General features: G+C 38.0%; 1 protein-coding gene across 5 annotated transcripts in view; it reads right to left on the bottom strand.

Annotated features, from left to right (window-relative positions):
* The window catches only part of LOC122990057 (transcription factor COE3-like), a 164,110-nt gene that overhangs the window by 129,207 nt on the left and 18,523 nt on the right, over nucleotides 1–16,380 (bottom strand). For all 5 annotated transcript variants that reach the window (XM_044363187.1, XM_044363189.1, XM_044363190.1 and 2 more), the window contains exons 2-4: nucleotides 10,947–11,103; nucleotides 7,907–7,970; nucleotides 4,090–4,145 (exon numbers count right to left, since the gene is read on the bottom strand). In XM_044363187.1, the coding sequence (XP_044219122.1) occupies nucleotides 4,090–4,145; nucleotides 7,907–7,970; nucleotides 10,947–11,103 (277 nt within the window). The remainder of the gene's footprint in view (nucleotides 1–4,089; nucleotides 4,146–7,906; nucleotides 7,971–10,946; nucleotides 11,104–16,380) is intronic.

Here is a 16,380-nt window from a genome sequence, read left to right as displayed (position 1 = left end):
GTGTGTGTGTGTGTGTGTGTGTGTGTGTGTGTAGATTTTGTGGTCGATATTTATACATCATCATTCCTGATACAAGAGTCCCTGTGAGTGTGTGACTGCACGTCCACTTTCATGCTTATTCGTGGATTAACGTGCAGATTCTGCTCTTAGTCCGTCTTTTTGCGACGAGCAGCTCGAGTTTTAGACTTTGTGAGGAAATTTTCTCCAAAGTGATAATAAGAACGTTGACGAGAAGACATGAGGACGTTTTTTTTATAAATGTGTACATTCTAGACGGTGAGGACATTTATTGGAAAGGAAGGATTTTTTAAGTGGGGACATGTTTAAAAAATTAGGACATTTCACGAGAAAATTTTTTGAAAATGAACAAAACATTTCTGGAAAGTGATCAGATTTCCTCAGTAAACTGAAGACATTCTTGAGAGGTGACACCATCTCTAGAAGGTGTGACGCTGTTGGAAAGTGATTTTGGGCTGTTTGAGGGTTAAAGAGGATCAGGTTCAGGTTCAGAGAACACATGCTTGTCACTTCTCTCCTCGTTGACTCTCAGATTTGTTTTGTGTGTTTGCTGTCGGGGGGGGGGGGGGTTTTCGTTCCCCTCCCTGAATAAAGCGCCTCACACAGCGAGCTCAGCGCTGCTCCCCCGGAGCCCCTCGGCCTCTCCGTGTGATGTAACTCACTGTGGAAAGTGAATCTGCTGCACAGACGCTGCCGTCGCGGCCGCGTTGCTCCACAGTCCGATTTGCATTAATTCATCTCCTCCTCGCCCTGACAATCCCGCGGACGCGGGGCCTCTAACGGGCCCTCGGCGGGGTCTCATCGATCCGCGGGGGACTCCAGCCGACCCGTCTGTCAGGTCTGACTGTCGACCAATGGGGTGTCATGTAGTTGGAGGTGAGGGTGGAGGCGTGTGTGTGTGTGTGTGTGTGTGTGGGTGTCATGGAGGAGGAGGTGTCAGGATTATTGTCTCCAGTGTGCCGTCGCTGCGCCACATTAGGGCCTATTGATCGGTTTCCGTGGCTGACGCTTTGTCGGGGAGCCGCTTGGCACATCGATCGGTGACATGCCGACAGGGCCGACCAGCAGCGGGGGGGGGGGGGGGGGCTGATGGGAGGGGGAGGGGGATAAATAAGCAGGAGGTGTAGCTGGAAGGATGTCGGAGGGTTAAACAGCTGTTTGGAGATTATTTTTGTTTAGTTTTCTTTAATGTTCACAGTGATTCAGTTGATGGATCAGAGTGTTGAGGATTTATTTTGTGGATTTCTTGGAGACCCCCCCGGGGGGCCCCCAGGACCTCCAGGGGCCACAAAAGCCAAAGTTCACAGCATGTCTGTTGGTTTCAGTAATTTGTTTGTAAATTTGCACGACTAAAGAGCAGCATCAGCTGAGACGGCTCCTGCGTTCTCCCTTCATCCTGTGGCTGTGTCTTGTCAAGGGCCAATATGTCAAAATCTAGTTGAAGACTTTTTACGGTTTTAGTTGATGTTTTGCTCACATGGAGCATTAATTTCACAAGTAAACTTGTGTTTTGTTGCACAGAAAACCTGAAGCTCTGCTTGACCTCTGGCTCTGTGTCTCTGTGATGAAGATGAAATGTTTTCTCTGCTGTGTGAAGTGAACTTTATGTCAGCTGGGTTGTCGGGGTGAAGGTCAGCAGGGGCCCGAACGCAAACTTTTATCCTGAGGGCCCCAAACAGTTTAATCTGACCAAGAGAGAGAAATAGCATCACATCCTGGATAAATGAAGAGAAAGAGCTGTGCAGTAAACCAGATACAGAAGGCTGAGGGTGTGTTTGTGTCATTATATTTATAATAAATACAGTAAAACATCTCATCTGTTCACTGACGTGCAAAAACTATAAAACAACCTATAAACATCATGTGACACAAACGTTCTGCATGAAACTGAAGCTTGAAACAGGATAAAACGTTAATTTAACTTTAATAACTTTCATTTAACTTTAGTAGGTATTACTCATTAAAATTATGACTCATCTACATTAAACATAATATAAAACAAACGTAGCGGACAGTTGAATTTCAAACAGGTTTTATAGTCTTTTTTTTTATGTTTTCCTAATTTTATTTTATTTTTATTGATGTTTATTATTTGGCTCTCGTGTTAAATGTTCTGCACTCGCTGTTAAAGCTTTTAAGAGGAGTTATAATCTTAATGAAAACCAGCCAATAGAAAAAGACTTCAGATTGGTGGAGTGAAGCAGGAAGGTGTGTGAGAGCTGAACGAGCTGCAGGAGCGACGCTGGCAGGATCGACTGGAATTCAGAAATATTTGGCGTTTTTTTTTTTTTTTTTTTTTTTTTTTGTCTTGGCAGAGAAACTGTTCACAGGTTCAAATCCCACTCGGGGGTTCTGAGTGAGTGAAAACCGGAAAAGTGGGAGGAACTGGAGGATCCGGAGTCAGCTGAAGACCGAGCTACACAGCTGGAAAGGAAAACACATCAGTGCTGCTGGAGTTCAGAGGAGAGAGAGAGAGAGAGAGAGAAGGAGGTGTAGAGGAGGAGGAGGAGGAGGAGGAGCAGACGAAGGGTTTTGAGGGTTAATACGAATGTTTACGAGGAGATTCTACAAGTAAAGGAGAGAGATTTCAAGGGTTAGTTAAAGTTTGAGGGGATGTTTGATTAACAGAAGACTTGAAAGATATAGCAAACGCTTCTGAGGTTAGAATCTGGATCGATTCGCTGAGTGTTTTATTTATCTTCGGTTTTATAGTCGGCTGTGTGTGTGTGTGTGTGTGTGTGTGTGTGTGTGTGTGTGTAGCAGTTTCTAAAGTCGCAGTAAGACAGAGAAAATTTGTGGTTTTAGTGGAAGTATTTGCCAGGCGACCAGCAGAGAATAGTTACAGCACATAAATCCCACTAAAACACACACTGAGCTTTTTACATTTCAGTTTAGATCAAACAAATTACATAAAACCTGTTAATTATTGATCTTTAGAAGTGCTGGTAGTTGTATTTCTGAACTTTAGACGTAGACAGGCTAGCAGTTTCCCTCTGCTTCCAGTCTTTATGCTAAGCTAGGCTAACCACATCCTGTGCAGCTCTGTGCTGAGACCATGTGACCCCTGAGAGACACGTAGATCAGCAGGATGACATCATCAACACGTCACTGTTAATCAATACTGATGATTGATGATGTGGCAGCGCTGTGGTTTAAAGATGATGGTTTGGGTTAAAATGATCACTTTGTTAAGGTCAGAGAAACATGTGGTGGGTTCAAGTTACTACTTCCTTAAAGTTAGGCCACCTTCGTCGTCATGGCAACAATAATAACCGCAGGGTTACAGCAACCAATAACTTTCAGTGTTTTAAGAAAGACTTGAAAAACTGTGAAACTACCCTTTAATACTTTGCATTTAATGAATATTTGATATGTTTTATTTATTTTATTTTTCATTTGCTAAAACCTCTGAAAGGTCAAATTCACAATGTTTCTAGTAAATGTGTTTTCAATGTCATTTAAAAGTCTGTGTGAAGCTTCTATTCAGCTTCATCAGTCTGAGTTAGTCATATCAAGTGGATATCTGACACATTTACAGTCTTTTTAGCATCAGATTCCCTCTTTGTGTTTCCTCGGACAGTGTTTCCCTGTTGAGCTGCAGGTGGAAGTATAGTAACAAAAAGAGGAACTTTGGCACTAAAAAGACTGTAACGTTGAAAGATATCTACTTGATTTGACTCATTTGGACGCTGAAGCTTCATATTAGCTTCAGATAAACTTTTAACAGATAAATATTTTTGTCCTCCATCACTTCCATTGTAAGGTCATTATGAAGGGATCTTCTAATGGTCAGTATGAACAGGAGGAATGATTACAGCAAGAAAAACAGCTTTAATGTTCATTTGGACTCCTGACTGTTGGTTTAAGACTCACTCTGCTTTGCTTTTTTCTCTGTTTTATTATTACAGTGCTGTTCCTTCTTGTTATAACACATCCTTTGACTTTAAATTTGTTAAATTGAGCAGCAGCTGTGAAGTAAAAAAACTGTTTCTTCCTGCCGGCCGCCGTAGTTTAGTCATATATTAATTGTACTTGAGATTATTTGAGGTTGGAGTGTTTGTAGAATCTCACCTGTTTGGTCATGGAGTCTATCAGCCGAACATAAAGGTCTTGTTCTGTCCTGATGCCTGAAAAACACAAAAAAAAAAAAACTCACATAAATCATCTGAAACAAACACAAACACACGATTTAAAGAAGAATTATTGTCATAATTATTTGTGAGTTTGAACAGAATTGACTGCCTGACGACACATTTACACCACCGGCACACATGCATGCATGCATTAGCCTGTTATGCTAATTTGGTGCCAGTATGCAAAATAAAAAAAAATAAATAAAAAAAAAACCTCCAACAAAAGAAGTGATTCCTAATAATGTTCTGTGAATGAATTCTGTTATTATTTATGTCCCGGTTGTGTATTTATGTTTTTTTTTCTGTAGCTCTTGTCATCTCGTCCCAGCTATGCTAACCCCCCTCAGCAAAAACAAACATTAGCTCCAGAGCTGTTTATTATTTATAGGCCAGGCTGCCTTTAACTGCCGAACCCCCCCCCCCCACCCTCACCCCCCCCCGCTGCCTTTTTCCTCAAGGATAACAAGGAATCCTCATTCTCTGACAAATTAAATATCAATCAGGATTGCTTGTCTTTTATTAGCTATGCATCTGAGCGTAAATGTGACACAAACACGACATGGGGTGCAGGAAGCAAATTGCAGGGAACACCTGTTAGCGGCAGAGTAGCTCTAATTGTATTGGATGGTGGGTTGGAGGGTTTTTTTTGTTTTTTTTTTCTTGTTTTTCGGGCCGTTTCCTCACAGCTTCCTGTGCTTTCTAATTGACATGATTCACTCCTCGCTCTGCAGCTGAGTGCTGAGCAGTCTGCAGCTAAATGGCGGCTATCCGTCCCGGTTGCAGATGAGGTCAATTACCTCCGTAAGATGCTAATCCGACGATGCCGACTCATATTAGAGTGATTTATCCCCCTTTGGAAGAAAACACTCTTTTATGTCCCACTTTATCTCCAGTTTCTGCAGGGGTCTGAGAGCATTACGGCCGTCCTCCTCCTGCAGGTCTGGACTCGCGCCAGCACAAAGCCGAGCTGTGTGTTTTGAATCAGCAAAAGATCCCACCACTTTCCCCCCGATGGACAAAACAGAGGTCAGGTTTGGTTGCTTGTGGAAGATTCCAGATGTCTGAAACGCTGCTCTGCCTCTCTCTGTGTGTGCTGATAATGAAAAAGTTTTTCCAGCCTCGCAGTCTTAAAAGTGCACAGTTCACTTAAACTATAAGTCCAGTGAGGTGACCTTTAATATAAATTCCTTCTCTACAAATTCTCAACTTTAATTCATCCAGACAAACTTCAACAGACAGTAACACCTGTGGGGGAAAGACGGATCATTACCTGAACTTCATCAATCAATACTGCAAATCTAAAGACTCACTTCATCCACCAGTGTTTTAAAAAGGTTTGATTTAGGTTTAATTCTATGCTGCCAATCACTGTGAGAGAGGCACCGTTAGAGTAGAAAAGTGTGTTTATATTCTGATTGGCAGAAAAAGTCCTGCAAGAAAAACCCTCCTGCAGTAAAAGTACATAAGTATTATGAGCTTGATGTAGTTAAAGTATTGCAGTAAAAGTACATAAGTATTATGAGCTTGATGTAGTTAAAGTATTGCAGTAAAAGTACATAAGTATTATGAGCTTGATGTAGTTAAAGTATTGCAGTAAAAGTACATAAGTATTATGAGCTTGATGTAGTTAAAGTATTGCAGTAAAAGTACATAAGTATTATGAGCTTGATGTAGTTAAAGTATTGCAGTAAAAGTACATAAGTATTATGAGCTTGATGTAGTTAAAGTATTGCAGTAAAAGTACATAAGTATTATGAGCTTGATGTAGTTAAAGTATTGCAGTAAAAGTACATAAGTATTATGAGCTTGATGTAGTTAAAGTATTGCAGTAAAAGTACATAAGTATTATGAGCTTGATGTAGTTAAAGTATTACAGTAAAAGTACATAAGTATTATGAGCTTGATGTAGTTAAAGTATTGCAGTAAAAGTACATAAGTATTATGAGCTTGATGTAGTTAAAGTATTGCAGTAAAAGTACATAAGTATTATGAGCTTGATGTAGTTAAAGTATTGCAGTAAAAGTACATAAGTATTATGAGCTTGATGTAGTTAAAGTATTGCAGTAAAAGTACATAAGTATTATGAGCTTGATGTAGTTAAAGTATTGCAGTAAAAGTAGTGGTTTGGTCCCTCTGACTGATATATTATTATATATGACATCATTAGATTATTAATAGTGAAGCATCAGTGTTAGAGCAGCATGTTACTGTTGTAGCTGCTGGAGGTGGAGCTAGTTTACACTACTTTATATACAGTTAGCTAGTTTAGTCCAGTGGTTCCCAACCTAGGGGTCGGGCCCCTCCAAAGGGTCAGCAGATAAATCTGAGGGGTGGTGAGATGATTAATGGGAGAGGAAAGAAGAAAAAACAAAGTTCTGATACACAAATCTGTTTTCAGTTTTTGGACTTTTTCTCTAATCTTTGATTTTTGCTGAAATATTGGATCATTTGAACATTTATTGAAATGAAAGCATGTGAGAAGTTTAGAGGGAAAAATCACTATTTGGTGGAGCTGTTAACAACTCATAGACATGTGAAATGTGACCCCGACTACACACTGCTTTTTGTAAGACGTCAAAAGACAAAAAGGTTGGAAACCACTGGTTTCATCTTTAACAATGTGTTGTATTTTAAAAGCTTGTTATATTATCCATTGTGTCAAATCTTCATCTGAAAAGTAACTAAAGCTGTCAAATAAATGTAGTGGAGTAGAAAGTACAATATTTCCCTCTGAAATGTAGAAAGTAGCATCACATGGAAATACTCAAGTAAAGTACAAGTACCTCTAACTGAACTTAATTACAGTATTTAAGTAAATGTACTTAGTTATTTTGTTAATTTGCATCATCAAATATGTTTTGTAGTTTCCTTCGTCCCGCTTTTTAAAGCTCCTCACTGACATGAAGAGATGTAGTTTTCACAAACACACAATGTGTCTTAAAATGATCTCTGGTTCTTAAAACTGAACAAACATATATTTTTATATATATCAGCTGTGCAGAGAATTTTAGCCTCTTTTAGCTTCTAGTTTTGATAAACTGGTTGTAGACTTCCTGCCCAGCAAACAGCAGACACACAGAGTCAGACACTAACTGGTGAAGAAGGTGGAACATTTAGCAGCTAGGTTGCTAATATTTCCCTCAGTGGTTGTTTGGAGACTAAAAAAATCTCTTTCTATTACAAATTATTGAAGGCTACTTGTGGGGTTCCCCAGGGTTCAGTGTTAGGCCCATTATTGTTTATTTTTCACATCATTTTTTAAATATCTAATGTTAAAAATTAGTTGCACATCATTTTTAAGAAACAGTGTTAAAGGTCAGTACAGCAGCGTATTACAGTTATAACAATAAAACTACATTTTAACAAGATCCTTTTCATGTTATTACAAGATATTTTTCATATTATTTTGAGATATTTTCTTCTACTTTTCTCATTATAACATGAAAAGTTAGTAAGTTGTTATAACAAGAAAAAGATCCACTCTGTGCTTAAAGAGACGATATTGTAGCCTACAAAAAGTGAAAGTTACTGGTTTGTATGGTTCTGATTGGGAATATTTCCAGGAATATTCACGGTTCCCATTGAGAGGATGAACTCCTGATGACACCAGTGACCTTTCCTCTGGTTCCAACATCAGGATAAACTTTACAGTTTCAGCTCCACAAGACTCAGAGAGCAGCTAAATGGTTTATTATGGTTGTAAGACGACAGATCTCTACTTTCATTCATTCATAAATGTTCAGAGTTTCTCTCACCGTTGCTGTAGAGGAGCTGTAGCCTGTAGTGGATGCCGTTGTTGGTCTTCTCTCCGTTGTACTCCTGTCACACACAAACACACACAAATCACACTTTATACAACATGTTACTGTGATGAAAGGTGTAATAAAACATTTACAGTCATCCAGCAGCTCTCAGCGGGGCAGCGACGGTCCTCGCTGTCAGATTTATTCCTGTGAAAGTCAAACGTGTAGATAAACGTTACAGAACATTAACAACCTCTCTTCTGATCCACAGATTCCTGTCGATGGTTTGATTATGATTAAGTACGGAAGCTCATTTGTGCCAGAAAAATAGAAAACAGTGGATGAAAAGTTAGAAATGATGAAAATAAAATAATTTTTAGTGTATTTTCATCATAAAACATAGTGATGAAAATACAAAATATTCATACATTTGTTATGATAATAAATTTGACTTTAAAGTTTTGCAATGTAAAAATTACAGTAAAAATTACAGTCCAAACTTTGATATAAAAAGTCAAAATTTTACAAAACTATAATTTCCAAATCAAAATTCATAGAAAGTAAGTCACAATTTTGATTTAGTGACTTAATTAGTCAAAATTTTATCTTAGTTTTCAAGTTTTTCAAGTTTTTTAATTTTTTAAAAATTCTTAAATATGTTTTTTCAGATAAATTTGACTTAAAGAGTCCATTTGAACTTGGAATGTCATACATTTTACTTACTATTTTTTTAATTTTGATGTAACATTAGTAATTTTATTTCTGTCATTTCTTACATTTTATTATTTGTTTTCCTGGCATCAATGGGCTTCTATATAAAAGTTTCCTCAGAGCACAATTTTAAAATATGTATTTAAACTTGTTTTTTAACAAATATTTCATAAACTCCAGTTTCATTTCTTCAGTTGAGTTTTCAATATAATAATAATTATTATCACAGTTATTGTTATGATTTAATTGGTTCGGTTAGAAGCAGTTGCATCATGATAACTTAAGCTTGTCCAGCTGGGTGACATCTGCTGTGACCTTTGACCTCTGACCTCACAGGCCTGGGACTCAGCCAGGTGAGCAGGTGAGCAGGTGATTCACAGTCGGCATGAAGACAAAGCCAACATCTCTCTCTCTCTCTCTCTCTCTCTCTCTCTCTCTCTCTCTCTCTCTCTCTCTCTCTCTCTCTAATCTGTGCTCTCGGTGTCTCTCTGCCATTAAAGAACAACTCTGCTCCCGTATTAAACTTCACAAACTGACCAATCTTTACAGTTAAAACACCACTTTTATCGGCCTTTTATTAACATTTTATGAAAAGATTTTATGAAAAAATAACACATTTGTAAAAAATTTATTTTAAAAAATGGGTAATTTTAAATCCTGAGTTGCTTAAAACAATGTTTGCTAGCAAGCAGTTTTCTTCTGAGTGTATTGCATCACTCAATCGTCATTTCTGTGCTGGTTTATAGTTTTAATCATGAGTGAGGTGACCCTGCATTTAAAAAAAAATGGAAATATTTCATCTCTCTTTTATATTTTTGTGCAGGTGTTCAGGGTTGAAATGTTTCATCATATAGTGAGACTGTGAATGTGTAAAACCAGAAGAAAACACTCTGTCTGCTCTCTGAAAGCTTTAATTACACATTTATTGATGACTGATGAGGTGTTTATGAATAAAAAATAGATTTATGGTTCAGAAGAGACTAATTATGTAATTAGTATTTAGGGTTAAAATCTGTCCTGTATGGGGCTGAGTATCTGGTCACGTTAGATCAATCAGTACGTTGAGAGCGGGATGTGTTATGAATTCAAATAAATACAAGCTAGTTAGCTTCGCTAGTTAGCAGATAGTTGATTAAATAAATAACATGTTGAAATTGCAGGTACTGGTACCAGTATGAGTTCAAACACTGGTCCTGTTTCCTCTCCCTCGTGTACGCTTTATGACCATCTCTTCTTCTGTTTTTTCTCTTTCTTTTCTCTCTCTCTGCCCTCTCACCCCTTCTTCTTCTTCTTCTTCTTCTTCTCTGTTTTTCTTTTTTAACCTTTATTCCCATTTTCCTTCATTCCTCCCAAACATCTCTCTCTCACTTTCTCTCTTTCTGTCTCTTCTTTCAGCCTCTGTCGGTCGGCCACTCGGTGCCAACTGTGCCTGGGAGTGTTGGCTCAGTCCCAGTGTGTGTGTGTGTGTGTGTGTGTGTGTGTGTGTGTGTGTGTGTGTGTGTGTGTATGTGTGTGTGTGTGTTGGGGGATATCGGGGCGAGAGACTAGAGGTCAAAGCCGAGGTGAGGTGAGTGAGTGGGTGGAGTGGAGGGAGGATTTAGTGCCAGCTGGCAGCTGATCAAAGAACAAACCCCCCCTAAACCTGTCTGGATGTTATTATTATTATCATTAGGATTATTAGTGCTTGTAGTGGTTCATAGTACAGGTCTGCTTATTTTTCTTTTTGTCAACACATCTCAGGTACGCTCAATACGTTCCTCCTCCTCTACTCTGTCTTTCAGCTCTGAGCTCATTGGTTCCTACTGAAGATCTTTAAAAACTGCTCACAAATATATAATTTCATGTTTAAAAAGGCTCAATAACTTCCTGAAACAGCTGGTCAGCTGGTCAAACAGGAGGAAACAGTCTTGTCTTGTCTGGTCAGAAGTTGGATGTTTCAGCTGTTTATTTGTTATGTTTAGCTAATTATTTTTTTTTACCATTTCTCCAATTCTTAAAGATTTATTGTTTTATTTTGACTTGAAATTTCATACTTTTTACTTCCTATATCATTATGTCATTAAGCCATTTCTCATTTTTTTCCAAACTGCAGCTAATTCAACCTTTCATCCGTTATGTTTTACATTCTTCAAGCATTATCATCAATCTAGCTGTTTATATTAACCGTTCCTAACCAATTTCATCATTTTAATATTTGTCAAACTTGTTCTACAACCAGAGGAATAAGATTGATCAGGCTTTGGATACTGATCAGTACTAATGTTAGTATCATTACACCACAGGAATGAGAGAACAACATCTCTTCAGTATTTGCAGTAGAAGATGTTTGTGTGTTTGTCACCTTGTCTTTCTCCACAAAGTCCACGTATGAAGTCCTCTCGATCTCCACCGGCTGGCCCTGCCGGTCGTACAGCGCCAGCACGAAGTGGAAGAAGTTGGACTTCCTCAGGTTGGACGGAGGCTGCTTCTCGAAGTGAGCTCGAGCTAAACCCACACCGCTGAAAGAGACGGAGAGAGACGAGGTTACATTTCACTCAACTCCTCTTTCATTAACAGATGAAAACAGAAAGTCTTCATACAGGGTAGAACTGCAGAATCCACCTGGAAACACCTCAGACCCTCATCATAAACTGACCTCAGCTGTTGAATGTTCTCAACTGTTTCTATATGCTGATTATGCAGTTTTATGTTCTATTGTTGTTTCTTTATTTCTCTACTTAGAATCCATTCGTTTTGAGTATTGATGCACGATAATATCGGCGTGTCATCGTATCGCGATAAAGGCTTTGAAACGAAATATCGCTGTCAGCCTGAAATGAACATTTCTGCTGATATGAGAGGCTGTTTTGTCGCCGCCTGGCTGTGATTCCCTGCAGGGAATGTTTGACCCTGACGGTCCCGGTGTTTCCTCCGCAGGCTGCACTTCACTGCAAAAAAAACGGCTGCAAATGTCCTGACGTCTCGCTACAAACACCTGCTTTTGTCAGTTGAAACGGGAAGCAGACGTTGATTTCGGTTTCGAGGTGGTCTCGAACCGTGTTCTCTGCTAGAAACTTACTAACCATCCACCTGCCCCCCCCCCCCCCCCCCCCTCCCCTCCCTCCTATACAGGAAAGATTAACTCACATAGATCACATGTGAACTACGTCACTTTAGAAATGTTGATATGATACGTATTACACGTGTTGAAACGTAGATATTTAACGTTTCTGTGGTTTGCAGGAATGTACAGTACCAACGTTTTATTCTGGTGACCAGGCTGATTATCACCACCTTCTGCTTCAGAGTGTGGACCAGAGATTAAATCCTTCACATGAATTCTGTCTGTCTATTAAACTCAAAGAAAACTCTACGTGACCCACTTGGCAGGTTCATTAAAGTTTTAACACTGAGCTCCTGAACTCTTCCTGAGTTCTTCCTGCATATATTGTCTTTCTAGTAGTAACATGCATCTTCAAGCATCTGTTGTCTTTCTTTCTTTAACTCTAAATGATTAAACTACATTATAAACCTTGCACAGCATGTTTTATTGCACTGTGTTTAACTATGGTTGTATCAATAAAATGATTGAGAGGCTGATAATAATGATCACAACAGACACTGAAACCGAGTTTAATAAACTGTACTTCAAACAATGATCTAAAAACATCTGATTAAACACGTAAAGTCTGTTTATGTCAAATCTTTATGACAAGTTGAAATATAAAACTCTGAAAAAGGCAAAATGTGATGGAGGACGAGCAGCGAGTGGAAAACTACTCAGGTAATAATGGTGAGTGAAACAGGGAGGTAACTGCACTGAATTGATTTATAGTGTGTGTGTGTGTGTGTGTGTGTGTGTGTGTGTGTGTGTGTTTCCCTCTCTCTATAAGCGTGTGACCTTTTACATAAAAGCCTGAAAAACTGCAGAGACAGAGGCCAAAACCCAGGAGACACGAGACTCTTCCTCCAGCCTGAGAGTCAGCGAGGAGGAGGAGGAGGAGGAGGAAGAGGAGATGTCATCCGTCTCCATACGTTACATAAACATATATATAACATACGTGTGTGTGTGTGTGTGTGTGTAGTCTGAAGTTTGGGTTTATTGTTTATAAGCATCTGTGTCGTTTCTGGCTCCGTTAAAGAGGACCCGTTCCCTCTGTAGATATAAAGGCTCGTTCTAAGGTAACGAGAACACACCGATTCTTATTTTCAGGTGATTAAACACTAATTAAAACACACCTATGAATATTATATTATTAAGTCCGTTCTGCTAGATGCCACTAAATTCTACACACTGGTCCTTTAAGAAGCTGGAATCAGAGAATTTTCTCTTTAAAAAATGACTCAAAATGCTTCATTGATTATGAAAATATCTGGTAATAGTGCTGCAACCATCTGCTGATTATTTTCTCAATTAATCGTTTAGTCTATAAAATGTCAGAAAACTGAAAAATGTCACAACAGTTTCCCGAAACATGATTTAAAGGATCATTCTGCTGATTTTCTATATTTGTCTTCATGTTTGGATCCAAACCAACAATGAACTGATCTACTGACAAGTATTGCATGTGTATCAAAGTTGATATATCTGATTAAAAACACATCAGTGAGTCACAGCGCTGCACTGGGTCACATGTTCCTTCATCATCAAGAGTTTGGTCACATTAGTTTGTTTAGAAACGGCTTCAAACACTAATAACAGCATCATGTTTTCAGTCTCTGGAGAGTAGTTCTGTGTAAGGCAGAAGCTACTGAGCATGTGCAGGAACGCGGTTCTGTTTACAGCTTCAGTAGCTTGTTGTGCTGCAGGTCACGACCTCTGGACTTTGTACTACATTATAAATTTCTCTCACAAAGTTACTCTAAATACACATGACGCACGGGAGAGTTTTTACTTACTTTCTACTGAATAAATACTCTTTTTTCTTTAACTTTGGGTGAACTAACCCTGAGGAGTTGTCTGATTCTTCATATGCTTTAGATCTTATTTACAAATCCTTCAATCTGAAGGTGTTTCTATGAGATTAAGAGTCTTTTAGGAGGAGTAAATGACTGATAAACCCTCATTAATCCTGTTCTCTATTGTGTGTTTGTGACGTCTGGATGACTGTCGAACCTCGTCTTCATGTTCACATGTTCTAACTTGTTTTTACATGAAGTCTAATCAATTAAAATGTGTGATTTGGCAGCAAACAGCTGAAATGCTCTAATTTTGAAATGAAATGAATTCTGGGAAAATAAATGATGAACACGAATAACAACCAGCTGATGGATTCAGTGATGAGGCTGATAAACATCAACTGAGGAGAAAACACGTCAGAGTTGGAAAAGTAGCTAAGTACGTTTACGAGTACTGTATTTAAGTACAATTTTGAGGTATTTACTTGAGTATTTCCATTTTCTACAACTTTATACTTCTTCCCTACTGAGGGAAATATAGTACTTTTTACTAAGATATCAGTTATAGCAGAACAAGAACCTTTAACAACACTTTGCTGCTACTACTAATGTACTTTTACTTAAGTAGGAGTTTTTAAGTATTATTATTATTATAAGTATTTTTATATTTCTGTATTAGTACTTCTGCTTAAGTAAATAATCTGAATATTTTTTCCACCACTGGGGGTACCAGTATGTTCAAATAAATCACTCTTTATTTTAAAATGATTGCAGGTTAGCTGTGGGGTTCCTCAGGGCTCAATGTTGGGCCCATTATCGTTTATTTTTTTACTTGAATAATATACAATATAAATATTTTGTATGCAAATTATACACATTTATTTCACTGTGGTAAGAATATAAAACAACTTTTGGATATTGTGGAAAAGGAATTTAAACTTTTAAAGACTGAATTCAGTATTTTCAGTAATCGTGTAACAAATTCGCAAAACAAACTTATAATAAGTTGTGCTGAAATGGAAAGAGTGTCTGAAATTAAAAAAAATTGATAAAAGATAACTTATGCTGGAAACAACATATAAATACAAATATATGCATACAAATTAAATTGCAGTACTTTATTTATATAATTAACTGATAAATAAACTTAACCATATATTTCGGCATGTAGTTCAAATAAGAAAACATATAGTTTACTTATACTTCAATACATTACTTACTGTGTAGAAGTATGAGGAAATATATATAAAACCCATATATATATAAATAATTCTCAAAAAACCAACAAACCCAAACCAGTCTTTATCCAAATATTCCAAAAGGTTGTTTAAAATAACAAAGAATCAATATGACTACATGAAGGGAATCTACATGTTTAAGACTGATATAAAAGAAAATAGTATTTCATTTCAAAAATACTGAAAATACTTGCAGCCTGGAATTAATACATTTCAATTTAAAGAAGGAAAAAAAGAATAAATTAACTGTTTAATGAGATTACACATCCATTATCTTCATGCTGTTGTTTCCACTGTACTGTCTCTGGCATCATATTTGACAAAATATAAGATTAACTGTCTGCAAGCGGAGAAACTTCAGCTGATTTTAGGAAAAGTGGATAAAAATCCTTGTTGATCCTGAAATAAAATCGATCCGCAGGAAGCGATCTCTGCTCTCAGCCCCGAGAATCTGAAAGTGTCCGAGAGGGGAAACAACACAGCATATTTTTACATCAATCTCATTTCCCTGCTTGTTTTGTCTCCTAAAAACGCTTCATGATCAATATGATCATCCGGGCTTAGATAAATATTTATTCATGCTCTGCGTTTTCTTCCAGGGTTTGTTTTTGGAAACTTGCCGGCTCCCTTCTCGGTCTCTGTGTGTGTGCTCAGGGGTGTATTCCCCAGACGGAAGATTAATACAGCCGTGACCTTTCTGCACCCCCATTACCAATGCTTAATGCCTCATTTGTAGGCCAGTTTGCTGAAAGCTAATTCTTCCGACTCGCAGCGTTTGGCCGGGAGGGCGGCAGGCGGCGGGCGGCGGCGGCGAGAGTCTGGAGAGAAAAGCTCCATCTCGACGCAGCTCAGGTGTGTCGGTCAGGTGAGAGTCTGTTTCAAAGCAGCTGAGACTTCAACACACTCACATACCAGATCTTTTCAATGACTTCCTGTGAGCGAGAACGTCCACAAAGCATCTGTTTGTCTGGTTTTTTTTATCCCTGTTGCTATTTTAAAGCACCTGTTTTACACACATCCAGACCTGTTTAACTCTTCACAGTATCCCAGTTTAACCAGATCAGACTCACTGAAAACAGCAGATCTAGTCCAGATCTATAGTCTGAAACGTAACGATAATTTAATATAAACATGCTGATTAAAGGACCTACATCACGTTTTGGAAAGCGATGTCATGTCAAACATATACTCTTTAGAAAGCTCAGCATCAGGACTGTAATTTGAGGTATGACCCAGTTTTTAAGATGTTTATACACACAAAGCTGGAAACACTACAGAAGAAACTGCTTTATTTATTCTGTGTTTTCCTGGAAGAGAAAACTTATAGTTCTTGGAAAACTATGACTTTAATTTGAAGTTTTTTGTCTCCTCACTTTATTTGTGACTATTTATGTGTTATAGGTTCTATTTATCGAGTAAGAAAAGTTTATTTTTATAGCACCTTTCACAGACACCAGTCACACACAGGCTTCACAGGCTCACAACAAGAACAATAAATACAAATAATATGAACAAATAATAGAAATGTTACTGTACTTTACTGTATGTTTGGTGCGTGTAGTATTTAGTATGTTGTTGTACTTCTCCTGTGACACTTCACTCTATAAAGATCTTATGTTATTCTACTTTATCTCAGCTTTCTGAATTTTCTAGAAAATT

This window comes from Thunnus albacares, chromosome 10, assembly GCF_914725855.1.
Source record: "Thunnus albacares chromosome 10, fThuAlb1.1, whole genome shotgun sequence".
NCBI lineage: Eukaryota > Metazoa > Chordata > Actinopteri > Scombriformes > Scombridae > Thunnus > Thunnus albacares.
Note: the sequence above shows the minus strand (reverse complement) of the source record. Positions and strands in the feature narration are given on the sequence as shown.